Source organism: Cyprinodon tularosa, unplaced genomic scaffold, assembly GCF_016077235.1.
Source record: "Cyprinodon tularosa strain WSP-4 unplaced genomic scaffold, ASM1607723v1 ctg257, whole genome shotgun sequence".
NCBI classification, from domain to species: Eukaryota; Metazoa; Chordata; class Actinopteri; order Cyprinodontiformes; family Cyprinodontidae; genus Cyprinodon; species Cyprinodon tularosa.
The window spans coordinates 503,054-527,642 of record NW_024038953.1 but is presented as its reverse complement, the minus strand read 5'-3'; the positions used below and the strand labels follow the sequence as shown (position 1 = coordinate 527,642).

At 38.0% G+C, this 24,589-nt stretch overlaps 1 protein-coding gene across 1 annotated transcript; it reads left to right on the top strand.

Moving 5' to 3' along the window:
- Positions 1-1,644: 1,644 nt before the first annotated feature.
- tmem91 (transmembrane protein 91) lies at positions 1,645-23,442 on the top strand. Its single transcript, XM_038288494.1, has 4 exons — positions 1,645-2,112; positions 15,424-16,758; positions 20,114-20,260; positions 22,489-23,442. The coding sequence occupies exons 2-4, from the start codon at positions 16,333-16,335 to the stop codon at positions 22,642-22,644; spliced, it is 729 nt and encodes a 242-aa protein (XP_038144422.1). The 5' UTR covers positions 1,645-2,112; positions 15,424-16,332; the 3' UTR covers positions 22,645-23,442.
- The last annotated feature ends 1,147 nt before the right edge of the window (positions 23,443-24,589 follow it).

Sequence of the window (24,589 nt, the reverse complement as noted above, 5' to 3'; positions counted from 1 at the left end):
AAAAAATTTATTTTAATAAAACCTTTGATGCTCATTAATTACTTTGGTGCTAAATTGTGTCTTTTTCTTTTAATATTCAGCTTTTTTAGTAGGTACCCTGCAGGATTTTGGTTATTTTGTTTCTATAGTTCCAAATTTACAGTTATGTTAAGAAAGCCCCGAAGTCTCTCTCTCTCTCTCTGTGAAAAAGGTGTTTTATTTGTGCAGAACATGTCAGTGTGTGTCAGATATTTCTTGCTCTATACTTCTGACTGATGCCTCTGTATGATGCAACTTCTATGCAAACTATGGCTCAAACTGAAGGGATTGAATGTTGGAAAATTCAGCTAATTAAAGTAAGTCTTAAGTTTTTAAAGGGTCCTTCAACCAAAAGTATGTGTTATAAGAGAAATTTTTAATACATTTTTTTGTTTCAATTGAATAATGCATAAGAAAAGTCTCATAATCCCTCACTCTTGTTAGTAAAAAATTATTTATTTTCTGTCATTTTTTAAAATGATAATATATTTATTTAAGGCTTTACTAAGAGAAAAATATACACTGTTTGAGATTTCTGTTACTCTGAGATCACCTCTGGTCAGACGAGAACAAAGCATATGCTGATCTCACCCGACGCAATATCATTAGTGTCCTATTTTCATTCCTCCCACCAAATCGGTCCTCCCATCTTCTTCCCATCCCCCCATGGTTTTGTATAAAACAGAGCGGGTGATGGTGAAGGATGATAGGAGAGAGGAGAAAGACTGAGAGAGAAGACTAAAGAAAAAGGTGGAAAATAGACTTATGAGTGACGAATGTTCTCAGAGTAAATAGGGCTTATTGATCTTGTAATGAATTGAGAGGCCAAAGACAAATGGACCTTTGGTTAGGAGCTTTGTTGGTGAGCCGACCAGATCCAACAAACCAAACAACAGAAAAACATTTAAATCATTTATGGGGGAGGGGGGGAGGATTGAAGCTAAGATCAGTGCACCTCATCAAATACTCAGCGTAAGCCCTGTGGATTTTAGATTGCTGGTGTCCACTAACGCCTCAGCTTTATCCTCCCTTAAAAGAGGCAAAATCAGCACGAGCCCAAAGCAGTGGGGGCTATTTCTGCATCTTAAAGATCTTAATGTGGCCTGACCTTTGAGACTGAAGTCGGACACATGCCGAGGTGTACATAAAAGGAGTGATGCAGAGTGGAGTCATCGTTGCTTGGGGTGAAAGGGGGTGTAGCGCTGAACTGCACAGAGCAGCCCACACAGAGAGAAACTCTCCCCTCATTCTGTGTTCACATTCATCCACTCCTGTGTTTTTATCCCCCTTCAAAATCTCTGAAATTCCTCATTTTAATCTGCATGTAGTCTACAATTTACACTTTGTCCAAAATTTTGAAGACCACACACATATTTTTTCCGCTACTGCTAACCTTAACATCTATTCTAACCCCAATCATAATCTAAACCCAAAATCAAGCTGTAACCTCACTAATCCTCTTAGAGAAAAAAGAAAGGCAAAATACTCTCCCTTCTCATGTCTGTCCATTTACTGTTCTTAGGGGGACCACTTAGTGATTGAAATGACAAATAGCACCAGGTAGTGTACCAGCAGGCTTTAGGACCCAGTTTATCAGGCTGTACAAGCATTGGAGTGAGAAAAAAGGAGAGGGAGAGGACAGAGAGGAGAAGAGGAGGAGACAGAGGTAAAGTCGGAATGACAAGCAAAAGCTGACACAGTAACCATAGCAAAGATTAAGGAAATACCTTCTCCTGTTGGCGAGGAGGAGGAGGTGTGGATGCAGCATACTGGAGATGTTCAGCCTGGAAGAGATGGAGAGTCTCTGACAAAGGATGCAGGCTTCTACTGCCAGGCTGAGAAGATTTTACATCTTCATCCAAGCAGCCAAAGGGATGCTGACAAGTTTGCCTTCCAATTCCTCCTTTAAAGCTCCCACACAAACACGTGTACAGTTCCCTGTGCATGCCCAGCTCTGCACTTAGATATTTTTAGTAAAACTTCCCACATTCTTGACATAAAAAAGGATTGGACTCAAATTCTTTATTGGTGTAGATACCTTCAGCTGGGACAGGAGGGCTCATCCTGACAGGTCAGCACGGAGCCACTTTGAAGGTAAGAAAATATTCAGTGGAAGATTTTATCATTTCAGGCATTCTTTTAAGTTTGTTTACATGAATTGATAAAGCAAGAATGATTTTTTTTTACATATAATCATAAATTGCACATAAGCGCATTTATGCAATTCTGATCGACTCATGCCATTGCTGGATTTCTTTGCAGCATTGCAGAGCTCTGTTTTTTTTTTTTTTTCTTTTTACACTGAATCAGCCCTGTGTCTTGATGATACACCTTTAAATAATCTATGTTTCAGCAAAAGCTCTTTTTGCTGTAACAGTCCTTTTCCTATGAAAATACACAGGAGAACTTAGGGTAAACCCTGTAGCTGCAGAGCAACCCCTTCGTGTAAATACATACTGCAATGCTCCATTGTTTACCACTTCTGGTCTACCTACTGGTGTATAAGAAGCCTTGTGAAAAGATTTAAAGATTTGCAGCCAGATAAAGGTAGTGAGTTTTCTAACTATTTGCAAGGTTCTAAATTTGGATGCTTTACAGCATTTATTGTTTCATGCAGGGGGACAAAATGTGAAAATACATCCCAAACAATAGGACACGCAGTGTGCTTCGCTTGCCAGGAGTCTTGATTAAGAGCAGGGGCTTTCTCTGTTGTGGGTGGGCACACAGCACTCCAATCAGACTGTGGTCTGAGCTATTGGCAAAAAAAAACACAACAATTACAGCAAAGAAACATAATGTTCAGACAAACTTAGAAAATAGTCAGAAGGTTTAAAAAAGTATTACGTTTCAGGAGTTAAATGCTAATGCAGAAATCATGCAAACAAAAAAGACAAATATAAAACTAGAGAAGGTGAGGTTAATATAGCTGATTAAGAAGCAATGTTTAGAAAATCATATGCATAATTAAAAGAACAGAATATAATTTATTTTCATTGTGTACAGCTGTTATTGTAAATTGCAGGCTGGCTCTGCAGTCATACACACATAAAGAAAAGCAATAAAAACAGAAACAAAACTAATTTCAGTTTGATCAATAATAATATTACTATATTACTATAAAAGTGTAATAGTCACCCATCTCTATATTTCAGCAGAAGTTGAACAATGAGATGCACAGCTTTTTTAATGCCTAAAAACAGAAAAATCTGGTAGCTAAATAGTCTTACAAATAAAAGAAAGCAATTTTATAACGAGCTTTTAGTTAACTGAATACAACCTTAGCTTTACAATCAAAGGGATATTTTAATCTAAGCTCATTTTCAGACCGTGATGCTTGCAAATATTATTTAATAAGGTAACAAACATCTAGATACTAAAGGAAAAAGGGTTACAATTTTATGGTTAACAAAATAAATATGAGTTATTACTCAGATTCCAGTTGATAAGCTACAGTCCATCACTGCTCCCGTTGTGTTTGCATGAAGCCTGTTACTCAGATGTCCCACACTGCACAAAGGTTTTGTTATTGAACACATGTTGTTTTTACTACTCGACTTCAATGAATTTTCTTTTTTAACACACTTAATGCAGCTGCCCAAGGTATCGCAATGCAGTTTTTTTCTCTCAGTAATAAACACAAGCAGGCATATGCAGGACACTATGCTGCAGTTGAGATGATGTAAACAGTCAGGATGACAACCGTGCAGAATGGGCAGCAGAGAAGTAATTGACTCTTGTCAATAGATGTGAGGTTTTAAAGACATGTTCACAGCTTTTTTGAAACCACAAATAATGTTTCTTAAAAAAAAATAAAATAAAAACAAGCTTGATGATTATGATTTTCTTTTTGGTTAATTTAAATTATTGCAAAAAGAAATTGAAGACGGCAAAAAATTCTATACATACACATATACATATGCACACATGCACAAAGCTTTTATGTTGCAGAGAAATAATGCTAATACAGCTTTACAATACTCTTTCATATGCAAATCTAACTTATGAAAACAAAATTTGGATTTGTGTTCTCATACTTTTCTTTTCTCATATGTTTTGATGATAGTCACTTATTCTTTTCTGTTTGAGCCTTCTTTAAAAATTAACAAGGAAGTACATAGTTCATTTTCTGGAAGTCCATTCCATAACTTCACACTAATAACTGAGACACATCTATATTTAATATTTGTTCTTACTTTAAAATGCTCAAATGATCCAAACCTCTTAATTTAATAAAGACTTTCTCTTAATTTAAAGAAAATTTTAACACTTCATAGAATTTGAAACTTGTCATTTAAATTACATTTTCTGATCCTTTTTTCACATTATAGCTCAGATGGAAAAATAATAGGACAAAAAAAAACAACAACAGAACAGGATGAAAAAATAAAACTTGATCATTGGGGGTTCTGGTGGGCTTTTCCTGAAAAGTTCCAACAATTTTCCCTTTCAATGTTGGCTGACAGTTTGGATCGTAGCAGAGAGGTGACATCTCTAAAAAACTTAATTATCATTAGATTATAAATTTGAGTCTGTTTGCATAATTTGATCCTTTGTAGGTTAGAGAAATCCTACATTTCTACTCCAACTTATCGGAGTGCTGTGTGACAGCTTTAAAAAAAACTATGAATTAAGCACATCCTGTAAAAAAGTAAATAAAACCCATGTTGAGACTATTTAGGCCTGCTTCTATTTTGTTATATTTAGGATTCTCTATGCAGTTATTTGCTGTTTGAATTCAGTTCGTGAAATTCTAACCTAAAACACACGACAAGCAATCTCAAAAAGACTAGACTCTGTTTTTTAGATCAACACACAGTCCAAACTCTCCCAGATGGCTGACTTTGAACAAGTCTTTTGTTGCAGAAGACAACTGTCTCTGTTAAACAACAAACCATTGTATGAAGCACCAGAATGCTGAGATACAGGTGCAATATGCAGCAGCGATGATGTTACCAATTAGGCTGTCCATACCATTATATATCCTTCACCATTCAAGCCATGTTTTTTATATTGTCACTACAGATAGAAGAGTGCTGGGATATGTATTGTTATAGTCCATTTCTAAAACAATTTATAAACTTTTAAATAAATCAACTGTTGATTCAGATTCAGTTTATGATAATATATTTTAAAATGTGCATATGACGATACACAGCAAAATCACATGTGATAAATTTTCAATTTTAATGTTGTATAATTTCAGAAAAAAACAGTTAATTCAACACTGTGACGTCTAGTGTAACTTTCCAATAGTTAGTCTTTGTTGTTGTTAATCTGTGGAGTTGAATCCAAAAACAGAAGGGATTCCGAGGGTTGATGGTTCAAATCCAAGCTCAGTCCATCTCCGACAAGACATTTCACAGGCCTTGGTCACCGATGGTGGTCAGATGGCTCAGTGGTGCCAGAGTACAGCCACCTGACTTCTGTTGGTGTACCCCTGAGCTGCCTTGGCAAAAATGAAGCTCATCACCAAGAATAGGAGAATAATTAACACTAGTTTGTGGTGTTAACTTTTGACAATACTGTTACATAAATTCAACATTGGGGTATAGTGTTAACATTTCACATTATACAGTGTTGTTCCATCTTTGTCACAGTGTTAACTGTTTAACACTTCCAAAAGAGTGATTTGAATGAAATCTAGATCAATATTGACAACTAAGTGGTATAGCTCATTTATTTTATTATATTTTACCTGCTATATTTTTGTGTAGTAAATCTTACATCAATATAAAAGTTCAGCTTGTTAAAGGCTCTTAATTCCTCCTAAAAGTCCATGAAGGGAAAAGTTTTTCCTGTTTATCCTCTTTTACCTGTTGGGTAATTTAAGTGGCAACCACTTCCTTTAAAGTCCATTTGGAAACCAAAAAATTGTCATTTGTTTGTCTTACAAATGTAACAACACTTATCCTCTATTTCTTTACTTAGATGCTTTCAGTTTCTCCAAGCTGCAGATTTTGTGACTGCAAGGAAGCTACAAAATGACCTCACATTGCACCTTTGGTGGGCTTTCAAATGTCATCCTGTTCTATTCAGGATCCAATTTTCTTTTTTTATCACTTGATTTTAAAAATCATTGTATGACCCAAACTTTTTTACCCTTATCCTCCTGTCAGAGGTTGTAAAGGAGCAATAAGTAAGAATGACACCTTGTGTTCCAACACACAAAACACATACCGTACCTACTGATGTGCGGTTGTTGTGCAGGTTATCCAGTCAAGAGAGATGAGGATGATGAGTAAGAGGATTTACAGTAAATTGTGAAAGTATGTTTGAAGGATGCCAAGGCTTTCAAAGGTTGAGACTTTTGATGTTTCTCTCACTGGTTTCCATGTTTGCAGGCTGCTGCTCTTTTGCCAACATAAAATACCAAATTATGCAATCTTTTTGCAAGACGAGGCGGGCACAACTCAGAGAGTCCCAGACGCTGAAGTCCTGGAGGTCGGAAAACAGGCAGAAAATCAGAACCATGCACACAAAGGAAGTAGGATAATCCAGAGGATAAAGCCTCTGGGGGGAGTGGGGGCCTAATGGTTAGGGCATAGAACATAGAATCCTGAGGTTCTGAGTTCGAGCAGACTGCCACTGCTTGAACTGGGTCTCTGAGCAAGAACCTTAACTGGACACTGCTCCCCAAGCAGCCCATGATGGGAGCCCACTGCTCCCAAAGGGGATGGGTTAAATGCAGAGGTAAATTTCTCTAATGTGAGATCAATAAAAGTTAAATTAGGGGGAGTGTTGGCCTAGTGGTTAGAGCAGTGCACTTGTGCTCTGAGAAGGTTGCAAGTACTTGGTTCAATCCCCACAGCCTCCACTCTGGGTTCCTGCATAAAACCCTCAATCCCACACTGCACCCCCGACCCCACATAATGGCAGCCCACCACTCCCCAAATGCAGAGAGGGAATTTCCTCATTTTGGGGCAATTAAAAAAGGGTTTTACATTACAAAGCCAGTGTTGAATACACGCTCAGGAGTCATAGCCATGAGATCAGAGGTCCAAAGAGTTGCAGTACGGTGTCGGGAAATCCAGCAGCAGTCCAAAGACAGTTCAGGCAAACAGATCAGAATAGGGATAGGCAGACTCAGAGGTCCCGAGGAAGAGCGGGTCAGGATCAGGTAATCAACAACATCAGGAACGCTAGAGAACTCTCACCATAGGCTCAAAATAATCTGGCATCGATGACTAGAGCCTGAAGCGGGTAAAACAGATGAACAGTAAAGAGAACTGGGCGGTGATAGGCAGGTGAATGGAATGAGTAATCAGACCAATCATCAGTGCCAAGATAATGACACCGAACTAACGCAACTGAATTGATATTTGAGGTACCCATACTCTTAGAAAAGGTAATAACTTTTCTGTCTTATTTTACATGAAAAAGCTTAAACATGCTTTGGAATGAACAATGAACAACAGAGCTGAATACATGAACATTAATGAGTGGAAAAGTGTGAAACAGCTGAGAGAGAAGGAAAACAGGAACACTGAGCTAGTTGAACTACTGGTATTAACAGAGAGGGATCCAAACTAGGAAATAAAGGAACCATTAACAAAGCAAAAAACACAAATACTGACATAAATGGATGAACTAGAATGCAGTGGTAGCCACGTGCAAGAAATAACTCATAAATCAGCAGAGGTGTCAAGCAACGATCTATACTTTATTCCATTACTTATTTTCCTTCCTACTTCTGACTTCTACTCATTACATTTTCACACAAGTATCTGTACCTTCTATTCCTTACATAAAAAAAAAAAGTTATTCGCTACTCTTGGCTTTGGTTTTATGTTTATAAATATTTATTTCACGTCATGTGCACCATCCAATGTAGATCATTGGATGTAATTGGATGAGTCATATAATGCAAACACTTAATGGTTAACTATTCGTCAAATTTTGCTGACGCCAAAGGAAATCATCAGAAGCAAGCAGGTGTTCTTCAAACTGCAAACACAAATTGTCTATGCAATGCTACAATGTCGGTTTCAGAAAAAAGATGTCGAAATGTCTGACAGATCTGACACAGGTGAGAGCGTATTGGGAGATGGAGATGGAGACCAACAAGACCTCCCTCATCCTTGGCCCTATCTCAAAGAATTTTTCGAAATAGTTGAAAAATTGAGCTTTCAATTCATGTAGTGGCTTCTGGCTGTTTATTTAAAAGGTTACTTTATACTTTCCTACTTTAAATAGTTTTCGGAGCACATACTGTGCACATACACTTTTGCTTGAGTAAAGAGGTCAAGTTGATGCTTCAACTTTTACCAGGGTGTTTTCAAGCTGCAGTATCTATACTTCTACTTAAGTAACAAATGTGTGTACTTTTGACACCACTGTAAATCAGTTAATTCCTTTATAAAGAAATAATCAAATGAAAGATATGAAGACTTTATGGAACATATGTAAACAACAAGCATATGACCAAAAAACACCTGAAAAATAATAGCCTTATTTTCGCTCCAGTTTTGAATATTATTAGTCAAACTTTCATTCCACTGTTATTTTTAACCAATAATTTAATCTTTTTTTATATAGTCATCTTTCTATAGTCATCTTCTCCTGCTTATTCTGTCAGGGTCCAGTGCCTATCTCTGGCAGCCTATAGGCGAGAGGCGCGGTATAACCTGGACAGGTCGCCAGTCTGTCTGGGTTGCGCAGGGCAACACAGAGACACACAAAGATGTACATCTATGAACACACACAAGCATTACTAAGGACAACTTAAAGATGCTTTTTTTGGGTGGTGTGAGGAAGCTGGAGAACTATATATATATATATATATATATATATATACACTATATTGCCAAAAGTATTTGCTCACCTGCCTTGACTCACATATGAGCTTAAGTGACATCCCGTTCCTAATCCATAGGGTTCAATATGACGTCGGTCCACCCTTTACAGCTAGAACAGCTTCAACTCTTCTGGGAAGGCTGTCCACAAGGTTTAGGAGTGTGTTTATGGGAATTTTTGACCATTCTTCCAGAAGCGCATTTGTGAGGTCGCACACTGATGTTGGACGAGAAGGCCTGGCTCTCAGTCTCCGCTCTAATTCATCCCAAAGGTGTTCTATCGGGTTGAGGTCAGGACTCTGTGCAGGCCAGTCAAGTTCATCCACACCAGACTCTGTCATCCATGTCTTTATGGACCTTGCTTTGTGCACTGGTGCACAGTCATGTTGGAAGAGGAAGGGGCCAGCTCCAAACTGTTCCCACAAAGTTGGGAGCATGGAATTGTCCAAAATGTCTTGGTATGTTGAAGCATTCAGAGTTCCTTTCACTGGAACTAAGGGGCCAAGCCCAGCTCCTGAAAAACAACCCCACACCATAATCCCCCCTCCACCAAACTTTACACTTGGCACAATGCAGTCAGACAAGTACCGTTCTCCTGGCAACCGCCAAACCCAGACCCGTCCATCAGATTGCCAGATGGAGAAGCGCGATTCGTCACTCCAGAGAACGCGTCTCCACTGCTCTAGAGTCCAGTGGCGGCGTGCTTTACACCACCGCATCCGACGCTTTGCATTGCACTTGGTGATGTATGGCTTGGATGCAGCTGCTCGCCCATGGAAACCCATTCCATGAAGCTCTCTGCGCACTGTTCTTGAGCTACATGAAGTTTGGAGGTCTGTAGTGATTGACTCTGCAGAAAGTTGGCGACCTCTTCGCACTATGCGCGTCAGCATCCGCTGACCCCGCTCCGTCAGTTTACGTGGCCTACCACTTCGTGGCTGAGTTGCTGTCGTTCCCAAACACTTCCATTTTCTTATAATACAGCTGACAGTTGACTGTGGAATATTTAGGAGCGAGGAAATTTCACGACTGGATTTGTTGCACAGGTGGCATCCTATCACAGTTCCACGCTGGAATTCACTGAGCTCCTGAGAGCGACCCATTCTTTCACAAATGTTTGTAAAAACAGTCTGCATGCCTAGGTGCTTGAATTTATACACCTGTGGCCATGGAAGTGATTGGAACACCTGATTCCAATAATTTGGATGGGTGAGCAAATACTTTTGGCAATATAGTGTATATATAGTTAACGTGTCAAAAAGCATAACATTGTGAGCTGTAGCCAATCCCTCTACACTGTGTACTCCATGTCCCTCACATACTAAACAACCCACACCCTCCAGAGAGATCCTGGAACCATGTGCAACATATTGCAGATGGATGACTTCTTATTTCTCTGCGCACGATCACTAGCTGTGTGGGTTTTTTTGGTATGAGTTCGATGCATGCAATTGTAAAAGTAAATGATGCAAGGCTGCAAATGACTGCAGCTCCTGTAGTTTGACTGTTGTGAGCTGGAAACAGAATACATTGTGTGTGTCAGAGGTCAGAGAGGGCCACGCTGTTGATTGATTAGAGTTTATGCATGCATATTCTGCACAGGAGGCTTCATATACAGTCACCCCCTGGTGTGACTGTATTTATTTTTAATCATGCAGAGCAAATTAACCAGCCTATGGAGCTTTAAAATGACAGAAATCTCCTTACTCGAAGGTACGGCAATGGCAGTGTTTATCGAGCCAAGCGGAGGAGCAGTACTGAAATGGTAAATTAGCCTCAGCTTCATTTCTCCTGCAGTGAGCGCTCCACTTGACAGTGAATGTGTTTCCATAGGAACATGGTGTTACTTTGAGCCCTCAATGTTCCTGCATGTTTTTTTTTTCCCTTTTCTTTTCTTATCTTTCCTGTTCGGTTTCCTCTGCACTCATCAGGCAGAGGCAGAAGGAGAAAGGGGTTTGGAAATGAAATCAATAGGGCCATTTAATAAGCAGCAGGGCACTCATTTTTCTTGTTCCTTTGGCATGTCTCAAAAGCACGCTCGGGTCTCCTCTCCCTGAGATCTTTGTTAGTCAAGATGTCTTTTTATTAGAGCCTGCAAGGATGTGCAGCTCCTGCTTTTATCTGCATCCGCTTTAAATTGTATCAGCTGAAACATTACAGCAGATACTTCCAGGATAATTAGTTAAGACCGCAGAGTTGCTGAAAATCCTCATGAGAGACGGCAGAGACGCTTCTCTAGCTGAACATTATAGTGGGATTTCTCTGCTTTTCATTAAAGACGGTTTGCTCAGTCGTTCTGCAAAATTTTGTAGGACTATGTAGGGGTAACATTAACAGAGCAGATGTGTTAGAGAAAACCCTATATGAAAGCAGGAGAGCAGATTAGGATCGGCGATGATTTGCAGTGGTGTCCTTGCAGGCTCCTCTTCACCTGACTAGATGTTTTACGAGCTTTAGTCAGAAAAAGGAGGCAGACTTATAATACAGCTGACAGAAACCTTTCTACAGTGGATGGGCAGAGGAGGAATGTGTGTGTGTGTGGGGAGGTGTAATAAAGCTGAGTGCATCTCCTCCTAGAATGAGGCTGCAGGGATTGGAAGGAGGGCAGGGGAGTAGGGGGAGGCTGGGAGAGCGTGTTCACATGTTGTTTATGAGAGGGAGGCAGACGTGTCCGTGTTGGAAATAACTCTGCTTGTTCAAACCAAGAGGTGCTTCCCTTGCAGGAGGTGAGGAAAGAATAAAACTCTTTGCACCACATCAACTAAAAATACCCAATTATACAGGCTCCTTTTTTCCTGTAGTGTGTTGAGGCGTGTTTTTGAATCCACCGTAAGCTGTTTTAAATACTTACTGATGAGCTATTATACAGTATAGTTTGGTGAAATGACACTTCATTATCAACACTGGAATGAAAAGACACTCAAGACAGTGAAGATCATGTTTCCATCTTCTCTCATTATTTCTCTCACAGCAGCATTTCTCCTTCAGATGCTGCTGATTGTTACATCTTCGCTGCAAAGGCTTGACTGGTTATTTGTTATATATTGGAAAGAAGGTTGAAATGGCTGACCTTTTTCTTTAAAAGAAGTCTTCAGTGTGTCACAATTACATTTTATGTTTCAAACCTGCACAAACTAGTGCAAATCCCAGAGATTTTCCAAGAGAAAAAAAAACACATGATAATAAGAACAAAACAATAAATTCCATGTTTTTAGCTGTCAACCACATGTTACTATTTTTCCGGCTGCAAGGCTTTACTGTTTATGTTCCATGCTGGTTTGCTTTAAGTTTGACACTTATATTTGTTTATCTAAGACTAATGGGTTTTGCCAATTTTTATTCACATTTTAGTATAGTCATGATCAGATTGAATAAAGAACATACATTTTTAATTGAAACTGTAGATCCACAATTGATTTAAGGTTTGAATTTTAACTCAACTGCTCTGAAGCATGGCTTCATGTCAAAATCAAGTCCTAAAGGGCCAACATCCTGCACCTGCTTTAACACACCTGATAAGTAGGTATTTTTCAGAACTCAGGAGGACTTAGCAGGAAACAGGAGAACTTGTCTTCAGCTAAATAATTAAGCCATATATCAAATGTATATTCTAGCAATTTGAAATTAAAAGAGAGACTATAGGTAGAACTTAAAGATATTTTCACTGCAGCTGAAAACAGGTGCTCAGTAAAGAAAGATGATTTATAAAAAAAAGTAGTAACAACGTTCAGTATTTGTCAGCAAATGGGAGGGAGTTGGCTAAAGGAAAAGAATAAACATTTGCACGTCAGTAGTAGAAAACAAAGGTACAGAGGTTAGTAAAAGAGTTAGTAAAAGTGTGGTTAATGAGTGGATAACAGGAGACAGAGATGAATCCAGAATGTGTGACATCGCTATTGGGAGTAATAAATAAGTATAAATATATTGTTTTCATATTCAAAGCTTTTCTGATGCAAAATAAAAACCTTATGTATCTCCTCCTTATTTAATCAATCTGTTTTTTGTTTTTGTTTTTTTTGATTGTCTGCTTTTTAAGCAAACATTAAAACAAAGGGAATACATTTCTAGGACTGCATAGTTATTTTTTGTTAATTATGATGTTAATAATAAAGGATTAGCTGCTCTATTTTATTTTTTTCCCCCTTTTTTTTCCCTGGGAGGGTTTACAGCTGCCGGCTGCTGATGGCCCTTTTTTATCTGTTCTAAAATTCAGGGTGGTAAGCTGTAATGATTTTAACACTAAAGGAACGTAATTTTGAGCAATTTATACAAAGTGCTTGAAAGTTAGGTAAAGAGAAGCAACAATGCAGAATACAATAGAATACCTCCTTCCACCTGAATCTTAAGAGGGAACTCGGATGTTGGAAAAACATCCCTCCCAAACGTTTTCTCTAGTTTTCTTACAAATATTTATGCAATCTCAGTGTATAGGGATGGATGCATGAAACTGAATCTGACAAACTGAAGCTAAGTAGCATCAGCTGCCACATCAGATCACTGCACTATTTTATCAAAATGATGTGGATTTGTTCTTGCAAGGAAACATTTACATTAGAAGTTCCCTCTTACATATTTATTCTAGTCTTTAATAAAGGCATAATTTTAAGTTTTGGGGAAAATGAAATGAAAACTACATTGATTGCTTACATACAGAACTGTGGTCCATTAAACCCTTGAAGAATTTTCTATTGAACATGTATTTACCGAAGTCTGACTGGAGAGACTCCCTGACAAACTCATGATAACATCTGGTGCATGCAGAGTTTCAGCGTTTTTCACGTCTGCTCCATTGTTTCTTCTCCAATCTCGTTTTTTAATCAATTGCTTCATAAAATACAACCTCCAATGAGCCTTTCTTTTTTTTTGTAATGAAATCTCAATGGGTGGCCATCCATATCGAAGTACTCTGAGCTGACACTGAGCTAATTAAACTAATCTGAGCTCAGAGAATTACATTATGAATCAACTTGGGTTGCAGAAACAGAGTAAATTAGTTAATTATTAGCAACACAGCAGTTTCCTTTTTTTTGGTTCAATGAGCACCACAAGAGTCATTAAAATGAACTTTAATTGTTTTTCATTTTTGATGTAGTAAAGATGGATAAGCCCAAATCATCCAGCTGTGGAAATATTTAAAGTTTCCACTGGAGACTGAGAGGCATCAAAGTCCTAGAAAAATGAACAAAAGCGTTAACGTTTTGTATTATTAAAAGTTTCAAACAAACATTTGTGATAATTCACAAAAAGTATGTACATATGGGAAACTTTGACTTACTCTTATCTATCTATTTTTTTTCAAACAGCCACAATGTAAAAAAGGAACAGAATTAGGTCCAGATTTTAACTAGGCCACTAAAAACCCTTTTAATTTACCTTTTGAGTCATTCACAGATGAACTCGCTGCTCTGCTTTGGATCATTGTCCTGCTGTATTACTACATTCGTCTGTAGGGTTTTATGTTAGAGAAAAAAATTACCTGGCACCAATAACAAGCCTTACAGGACTTAAAAATACTAATAATTGAACTCTGTTAATCCCACAATGCAGAAAGTCACCCTCTGCATTTAACCCATCCCCCTGGGGAGCAGTGGGCTGCGACTGTGCAGCACCCGGGGAGCAGCGTGTGGTTAAGGTTGTTGCTCAGGGAGCCAGAGTGGAGGCTCTGGGGATTGAACCGGATACTTGCAACCTTCTCAGAGCACACTGCGCCAACCACTAGGCCAACACTCCCCCATCCAGAGATACCTGAGCCAGCAAGTACAACTTTACGCTTTATTGTTAGTATAATGTTCTTCTTTAGAAAAAAAAAATGCTGAGGGTTTTATGTCATATTCTACTCAGTAAGGTTCACTTTTGTCCTATCAGATCACAAACTGTTTTTATGGAATCCACTGGGGATTGGTAGTCTTTAAAACTGATCCTATAAAAGGAAAGTGAGGACTGCAGAGCTTTAGATGTTTAATTGGGATATTATGATTTCCTGCAGTCCCAAAGCTTTAAAAATAGTTTTTCAGAGGCCGGTGTGTGGTAAAGGAGTATGGCCAGCACTATGTTTACGGAGGCTATCAGTCCTTCTAGGACCCATCCAGGGTTTGATTCCCAATCCTGCAACATTTGTTGAATGTTTTCCCCTCTTCTTTCTCTGCATGTTTTTGCCTGAATACTACAAATAAGCGGCATCTAGTGCCACAAAAAACTATTTTTTAAAACAGAAATGGTTTCCTTAAACATTTCCATACTGACATATATGTGTCATGTTGATTCTTGTCTGTTGTTTAACCTGTGGATCAGGGCATGATGTGTTACTTTTTCAGATCATTCAGTCTGCTTCATGTTATCAAACAGGTTTTGGGGGGAAATACATTTTGTTTCCATCAGCCTGATATTAAAAATGGCAGATAAAATTAAATTTAGCTTTTTAAAAATATGGTTAATATTTTATGATTGTGATATCACATATGTAGGTTATCCTTAACTAATATCTAAAGTATTTTTATTATTTAATATGAAGAAATTTGTATGGCTATATTTTCCACAGCACTGATCCATGTGCAGAAATCATGTGTTGAATTTTCAAATCTAAATGTTTGTGGCTTTACTCTTTTTTTTACAGATTTCAACATCCATGTTAGACAGCCGTATGAAGACTTAAACAGCTCCTCATCTCTCCTGAATGAGAAACTTCTTAAAGGAATGGGGTGCATTTGTCACACGGAATAGTTTCCCTACTGATGAGCTAAACCCAAGCCATAAATCAGCATCTGAGGACCTTTTTCTCATCACCATTTCCTACAGCAACTAAAAGAAGAACAGGGATGCTTGCAAGCCAAGGTGCACTGGGATTCTATTACTGTCGCTTTATTGTTTTCACAGTTCAGATTTCCAATCTATTAACAGCATCAATGTGAGAAATTGTCTTCATCCTACAGAAAGTCTCCAACTGAGCGAAACAAACACCTGGCTTGATGCCACAGCACCTAGAAAACTTTTTTTTAATATTTAATATCAGCTATTTATTCATTTCTAATCCATTCTCCTTTCCTGTCTGAGCCCTTTTTCAAACCTCAACCTCATTAATAACTTTAAGCATTACTTTTTTGGGTTAGTACTGTTGTATGAGAGCAAACTTTCTGAACGCTGATGTGATTCGGTCACATGAGACGGGCCAAATGGGACCAACACTGAACAGTCATGTTTGACACAAACTGTTTTTGACATCAGGAAAACATCTTCTTCAATAATCCAACACAACCCCGGGCATCTGACGGCCTTCAGGAGCTGCTTCCACCAGGATAAATCTGGGCATGTGCTGTTGTCCTTTGGACCCAGCGTCATAACAAGAGAAAAATTAAAGAATAGGATTAAACATGGATTATCACTGAAACAGTAAAGCCATCAAAGCAGCTGCCTTTGTATAAACCCATTGAAGGCTCTTAGGGCAAGCGCTCTGCCAACCGATTTGTAGATTACATCCGCCTGTTGATGTGATGGCCTCCTGTGCACTTGCTTTTTAAAAAGACGGATGGAGAATATAGATGAGCTGGAGCACCCTATTCTGGGAGAAAGCACCAGTAACAAACAAGCATCAGGGCAGGGAACTGGACTGGGACAGGCCCCAGTTGGGCTTTTTAAGGGCATTTTGGTGAAGCGTGAGGAGGACAGAGCATATCCTCCTTTGGCTTGGAGGGGTTATTGTGGACATCCTCCAGAGCTGCAGCATCAGCAGCTGCTGGACCCTTGCTCCTTACCCCGCACCCTGGAGTCCTTTTACCCAACGGGCCCCCTGTGGGGCCAAACAGACCTTCTCAGCAAGGACTATCTTGAGACCACCTTTGTGGACATTCGGCCTGGCTCAGCGCTGGAGAGGAAGCTGCTGGCTGAGACACAGGACTTCCATAGTGCTGCCTACAGCATGGATGATGAGGACGACCTACTTCCTGACTCTGATGTAAGAAAAGGCCTCATGAAATCACAGAATGGTTGAATCTGTCCTAACAATTGATATAAAAAAAACATAATGAGAATACAACTATTTAAACATAGACAAGATAAATACTGGTTTAAATCAAGTAAATCAACTTTAAGATAAACGTAAGTATTTGGAGAGCTAATTTATTTCATTTTTTGTCCCTGCATGCACATACCTTCCAGCCATCAATAAAAATCTCTCCAACAAATGATCCACTGCACCTTCAACAATAAAATATGCAAACAGGCTCAGGTCCCTTGCAAACATAAAATGGCATGTGGCATATCTCCCTGTAAAAAGGTGTATGTTTAGCAGAAAATCCTAAATAAATAAGTTAGGCAGCAAAAAAAAGTATTGAAAATAATATTAAAGAGGAAGAAAGAGAGATGAAGAAACATCAGAAACATGCTTATTAGGGTTTATGATGATTCTGCTTTTGCTTTTGAAGCCGTATTGTGACTGAATTGCAGCGGTTAGTCAGAAATTTGGTTTATTATCCTTCTGACTGTTCCATCTTTTAACACAGCCGTCTTCTCCTTGACGTAACTTAAAAGGATTAAGGCATAATTATTAAAAGTTCAGAAAAACATCCATATGCTAAGCTGTGTTTTTATAAACAAGTTACCGGTATTTCTTGTTGCTTATTAAATCTCTGTTACAGAAATAATAATGTGTTTTACCAGCATCACAAACCAGATTAAAACACACATTTTTAGCTTTTCTCCGTGAAATGCTGACATATAGCTCACTTTTTCCTTTCCCAACTTGTCTTACTGTATTTTTGTATGAAACCAGAGACCTTTATGCTCTCTGTAGAGCTACTGGAGGCTGAAGAGGAACCTAAAATAGGCATATGAGCAATGCATTCAAGGTAGGCAGCGATTCAGCTCTTTCTATCACAAAGCCAGGTTATATAAAGCTACTTTGATGCTTTAGCACAGGTACTAACACAGCTGAGATTGTATGAATTCCATATAATCTCTTTTGGAGCAAACAAAAAACAGAAATATGGTATCTTTAAGGCAAACAACAACCATATATAGTGACAATGTTCTGGTGTTACTGCTTAGCTACATTCCTATATATATATATATTTTTTTTTTAAGTTCATTGGAGAACGATCAGATTTACATCCTCTGCTGAAGCAAAATACTGAAAATATTTGACTTGGCTTTGTGGAAAACATATATGGCTGCTCTGTTTGTTCTAATCGGAAGAACTTAATTTGAAAAAGCAGAATTTCAGCTGAAATTTGAAACTAAATAGTTTGTACCATTTTGGTCTTCCCCCAGTCAGATGGTGAGGGACATTGCGGTCACAATGATTGATGGGTGCATGCACAGAGACTGCTAAGACTACAAAGCAAAAAAACATGTGCAAAATAATTTTTTGATTTGAATAAGTGATTCTGATACATTCTTCACAAACTGAGCATGATGACTATCATCTGGATGAGTCAAGATTTCATGTGCTTGACCAGTTAAAGTCAAAGCATGACATGTAGAGTGCCTTTGATAGCGTGATTTCCGAAGCACGGAGTCAAAAACAACAATGACAAAACAACATAGGTATGTCTGCAAAAACCCACTCTGTCAAATTTTTCCACAGGCCATCAGGAGCTCTTTAATTGGAGCCTGAGTTGCAATCTGTGGGGCTCGAAATCTGAACCTTAGGATTCCAAGCTCTATGCACTAACCACTACGCCACCACTTCCCCATTAATAATGCAATATGGATAGAAAAAAAGATTTGGCCTCAGGTTTGCCTCAAACAACAATTTTATTGATCACATCTTTCACAAGTAATGTTCCCTAAATGCATCAATTGTCATCACTTGTCTGACTTTGAACATGTTAGTTTATTGTAGACCAAATTGATGCATTTTCAGATTGTCTGAGTGGAAGGGATAGTATGAGATATATTATTAACCTTATTGCAGTTGTTAACAGATGCTGTACATATTATATAAGCGAACACTGGTTCAAGTTTTGTTTTTGTTTGAGAGCAGCATTCAATTCATACAAAGATGTACAATCAGTAAGAACAAACTTATAAAAAAAACTTCTCACCAGGATCTAAACAGGGCTTCCTTCAGTCACTGCAAGTTAAACTGAGGTTGCTGTTTTCTTTTTTTTTCCTGCTTATTGGTGTCAGCTTTGAATAGAAGTCGTATCAGTGCACCTGAGCTAAGGCATAAAGTGCTGCGCTGCACTGAGTCCACTGCAGTGGATTTAACTGACCTGTCCAGTGATGGATGAATTTACATCCCACAGGACTCACAGTTGGACAGGCATTCATGGCAGATGGTGATTTGTGAATTGCATGTTGAAAATCCCTACCTGCACCAGCTGTGCATGGCAGCAAAGCAGATACCTGAATCAGATTAATATTAATCAAATTAAAACAGAACAGTGACTTGTGCATGAGCTGCAGGTATATTGCTACTATTTAAACCTCCATTTTTTTTTTTTTTTGTTTAAATGTGCAATATAGTTTAAGTGTTTAGTTAATCCTTGTCTGTAGCCAACAGGTCCTGTAGCATGATCAGATAATGACTGCCATATGCAGATGCAGAAACCATGCAATTTATAAACAGCACATAATAGAAATAAACTATAAATAAATTGTCAGCATTATTTCTTCCTAAAGCATTTTGGGACTTTCCCAGTAATTTTAAGGAGCTTTTAAAAAGATTGGTTTATGTGCAATAAACAAAACAGTGTTTTTAGGACGTCCAGCTTGTTCATGTAAGAAAAAAAAAGGAAACAAGCAGAGTAGCAGGGTCGGGTCGAGGAAGTCAGATTGAATATAGAGAATTATACACAGATTTATGAGTCACGGATAGCCTGCAGTCAGGGAAGCTTGTGCACATTCAGACTATAACCCCATGAAGTCACAAGTGAATTTGTCTGATTCTGTAAAAGACGTGAACATAATGAAACTAGCGTATTTCTCCTGCTTTCATGAGCTGTGAATTAGTTTTGAAGCAGATTATCTTTGCAAGCTTTAAGATTTAATAGGACCTTCAACTTGAAGGTCTTTATTTTAATGCATATCGTTTTTTTCTTTCCCAAATGATGTTACTGGCTTTAAAGCTATTCAAGGTTATAAATTGTAATGAATCAGATGAAGCAGCTCTGAAAATGTTGGCAGCAGCGAGAAACGGTTTCTTCAAAGCTGAAGTAAACCTGGTGTTTCCATCCTCAGAAGGAATTTACATTTCCTCATTCCTTATGTGCAGATCTGGATCTAGGAGACAAACATCTATAGAAACTGGCAAGGTTTTAAAGTCACAGATCTGAAGTCACCCTGAATGTTGTCTGTTTGAATCCCAGGACTCGTCCATTGATGATCTCAGTGATACGGACAGTGACAGCAACTTTCCTCTGATGATCCCTCAGGACTATTTGGGTCTGGCGTTTTTCTCCATGCTCTGCTGCTTCTGGCCTTTGGGTATCGCCGCTTTCTATCTTTCTCAGAAGGTATGAACCTAAACTCACCCAAAAACTGTCAACCACATGTCTAACAACTGTTTCATATGCAGTATAAGCATTTTATTTTAAGTGTTTAGAGACAAAGAGTTTTTTTTTTGTTTTTTGTTTTTTTAAACCTGAGCAGCTTACTTCAATATTCTGAGGATTTTAGATCAAAATTCTTTAAAAAAAAAATTCTGTATTTAAAGAACAAAGTTAAAGTGAAATAATTATTTTTTCTCTGTAAAAGCAAATATGTTCTTTTAAAGTAGTCATGATCATCAATTCTTTACCCCGAAAGTCTTTCAAAGCTTTTGTTCAGGGTGTAGTTTCAGGTATTAAGGAAAAATAACTGAAAATTTAGCAAAGAATTGAGTCAAATCAAGTTAATGTTTTGGTGCTTCAGGCTGCTTTGACGTCATTCTCATTGCTGTTGATGCATCTTGGGAAAATAAAATATAATCCAGGGTAATTTGTTATCTGTGGTGTAATGGAAATGATAGAGTAAATATCATCTCAAGTATTTATGTGGTCAATGAAATTCTCACAGCTTGATAAACATGAGTCAAAACATTTAGATTTTAGGCTGTTTAAACAAAAAACATTGAATAATTTCAAACCTGGTTTATTTTATTTCATTGAAAACATTTCATCAACAATTATTGTGCTTTTGGTACTGCTAATAATATTAATCATTTTGGCATATATGGTGAAAGAAGCATGTTGGAAACACAAAATGGCCTCTGTGAATTTTTCTGTGATTTTAAGTGTGCTGAAAAACATGACAGTTTGTGTTTTTTAGTGAATAAAAATAAGTTTAGATGGACAAAATGCTCCTTCTTGTTAGTCAGACAAAATGTAGTATTGTTCTTTTAAGCATCTTACAGGCAGTAGGCAGCAACAGGTGAGGGAAGGGCAGAGGTAATTTACTGTGTTTTCCATGTTGTCATGGTAACGCCCTGCACTTGGTTTGCATTTCCATCTCATTACATAAAGTAAAGAGATTCTATTGTTTGAAAAGGGAGGAGATGCTAATACTAAATAACAGAGTAATCTTAAACTAGAAAACCTTTTATTTTTTGTTTTAAATGCAGAATAAAATAGAGGGCCACGACACACAGGACAGCTTCCTTTATAGGAGAGTCCTGGATGATGTCTGCATCCTTTCAAACTCTGAATCAAGGAGAGAGGAAACTAAAACACAATGTCTCAAAGACGTTATTAATGGTTAATTCTGGGCTTTTCTCTGCAGGACAAATCAGAGACATACAACCATGCATGCATGTACTAACTAGAGGGTGGCCAAGGGACTTGAAATAAATGGTTTTTAATTAGAGAGAGACAGAACATACACAAAGACTCTGAGAACATGCAAACTCCACATAAAACACCCTGGGCTGGGATTTAAACTCAGGGCAGTCTGACTGTAAAACAACTGTGCCAACAACTACACCAAACACTCAAACTATTTCCCCTAAAAGCCCAGATAACTGGTCATCAGGAACCGTTTAGAATATTATAACAATATCTAGGTCCTTGGACGAAAAATGTGAACAAGAGTGAATCCAGAAGCATTGTAAACAACATTTATGGATCTAAAAAATGTAAATTTATTTCGTGAATTGTCTATAGAAATATGACACCTTATACCACTGGTGCTTCCACTGCTCTGCAGGATTGCAGGTATTGACACCACATCAACAAAAAAAGCCCCTAAACCTGCAGATTTACTGCTGAGTTTAAGCTCTGCATCAGCAAACTGCTGAAATGATCAATCCTCAGTCCTTAACACATACAAATGATACGAGGCTATTGCAGTCCATCAACATCTTCAGAGCTTTTCAACATAGAAATAAATATTAAAAGTAAAGTCAGTTGTTTCAAAAAATCTGTCAGAGATAACAGGTCCAGGTAGGAGAAAGCAAAATTTGTTGTTTTTTTTAAACAGGGAGAAACTAACAATGATAGATTTCCAGTGTTGTGGACAGCGACCTGAAACAGGGGTCAAAGTCAGAAACAAGGACTACGGGGAGAGAGAGGAGCACAAAAACCCCCACTGTACACTGTTTGTGATTCAGGGATGGAGCATAATGTGGGATTAGTCAGTGATTGAACTGAGTGGAGGAGGAAAGCCATGGAGGACACAGTGACAAATGATGACAAATACCCCTCTCTCTGATTTTGTTATTTTTTTCCCCAAACCGCTAATCCTTATCTCACTTTCTTCTGTTTTCCAGACCAACAAGGCATCAGCTCAGGGGGATTTTCAGGGAGCCAACATAGCCTCCCGCCAGGCGCTGTGGCTCTCCGTGCTGTCCATTGTGTTCGGAATCATAACGTACATCTGTGCCATTGCTGCGCTGATTTCCTACCTGTCTGCTAAGCCATTATAAGAGAAACTCTTTGCACTTGGATGCAAAAACACAAAGAGACAAACCCTTCATTAATATTACCACATTATCTGTAAGATAATAATAAACGAGAACTCGAGAGACATCCTCCACATTGAAGTTTGTGTCTAGATCACTGACAAATTTGTGCTTCCCGGATCATCACATGTGGGGCTTTAATAAAGATTAATGCAGGAAAAGGATGGAGAAGATGGCTGCTGTAATTTGAAGTCTGCAGATTTATCAGAGTTAGAGGGAACTCCTGATGGCTTTCACTCATCCAGCACCGTCACTTACCTGGAAAAAGTTGGAGACATGCACATCCCATCTGGATTTTCCAGTTAACGTCACCTGTTGTTTACCTGCAGAAAGGACTGCCATTTTTTGTGATTAAAAGCCAAGTTTTATCTCTATGACATAAGCTGAGTGCCGTATATATAAAAGGAAACTAATGTAAGAAGTGGGAGAATTTTGAAACACATCCCGAAATGGGAGTAAAGAAATTGCTGCTGGGAAAATTGAACAACCCAGTGGGGGAATAGTGCCAAAAATGTTAAAGTGACCAGACTGGGGAGTAAATATTTCTGATATTTCTTCGTTCTGTCAAACAGGAATGAAAACACTTTGGAAATAATTTCTTCAGGCTAAAATCATTGAAAACAACTTCTCACCTGTTTAGATGTAGAATATTAGTTTGAAAAAAGGTAAGAAAAAACACTGGGAACAGCTGATGTGACAAGTTGTTGTCTGCATGGCTCTTTTGTGTTTTACAAATGTTTAAAGCTGGATCTGTGTCATTAATGTGTGCCAAGTCCTTGCAAGGAAAGGTTTGATAAACCCTAAAAAAACATTATCTCGCCATATTGGTTTAATCATAAGAACTATTTAAGGAAAGAGTGAAAGAACATTTTCCAGTAAAAATTAAATAATATTTTTACCTGTTTCTGCAATAGAATGGTACCACTGTGGTTGCTTTAACAAAACATAGGAGTGATAACCAAATCAGTATGAAATCAACCTTTAAATGTCTTAAAGCCAAGACTTTCTGAGCTGACTGGAGCAGCCTGCAGACGAAAAGGGCCAGATTTGGGTCAGATCATGAGGGTCATGGTAACAGAAAGAAAAAAAAAAGGTGCATTGCTCCAGACAGGTTCAGACTGAGACACTTCCTAAAGCACTTTGTGTTTCTGCCTAGAAATAGGCCGCATGGAGCGAAACGTTTAGATGGATTTGGCCAATATGCACAAAAATCCGCCAAATGTAAAAATCCAAGCAGGAATAAAAACAATGCTGTTAAAGCGGTTGAATTTCTTTATGATCATTGTCAATAACATTGTTTTCTTTAGCTTCAACTTCCACTGCAGTGTCCATCATGCTTTGGGGCCCCCTAAACAATAGGGGACTCTCATAAATGCCTGAATTTAAAATAAGAGATATTCATTTCATATGTTTGATTTTTGAGAATAAGAATACTGTTAAATGTATTTGATGCTTTCAGCAAAAACATATTAAGAGATTCCAAACAAATATTTAAATTTTAAATTCAAAGGAGTTTTAAAGCTTATTTGGTAAAAGTCCAAAGGATAACCTTTGTTTGATGGTTGATAGTAGTTAAAATATTATGCTGTGGATTTAAAAATTTCTTTATGTTTGAGCTTGGTTTATTCACTAATGCATATCAGCAAATAATAACCAACTATTTATCACTGCTTTTATGATACTCCCATTAAAGTTTGCTCTCTCCTAGGTGATATTCTATACAGTAAGGACCCCAAACTGGACCATCCATGATTTAGATCAAACACTTTGATGAAAACTATTATGAGTTAAAACAATTTTTATTTTCCCTTTGGAATTAAAAAAGTACTTTAATTTTGAATTGAATTGAACATCCTTTCTTCTTAAGAAAAACTGACATCACAGCCTTGTTAATGCAGTTTGACTTAAA

Coding starts and splice junctions, on each gene's coding strand:
- tmem91 (XM_038288494.1), top strand. CDS start 16,333: ATGGAGAATATAGATGAGCTGGAGCACCCTATTCTGGGAGAAAGCACC. Junction 16,759..20,113: donor ACCTACTTCCTGACTCTGAT/GTAAGAAAAGGC, acceptor TTTGAATCCCAG/GACTCGTCCATTGATGATCT. Junction 20,261..22,488: donor CTTTCTATCTTTCTCAGAAG/GTATGAACCTAA, acceptor TCTGTTTTCCAG/ACCAACAAGGCATCAGCTCA.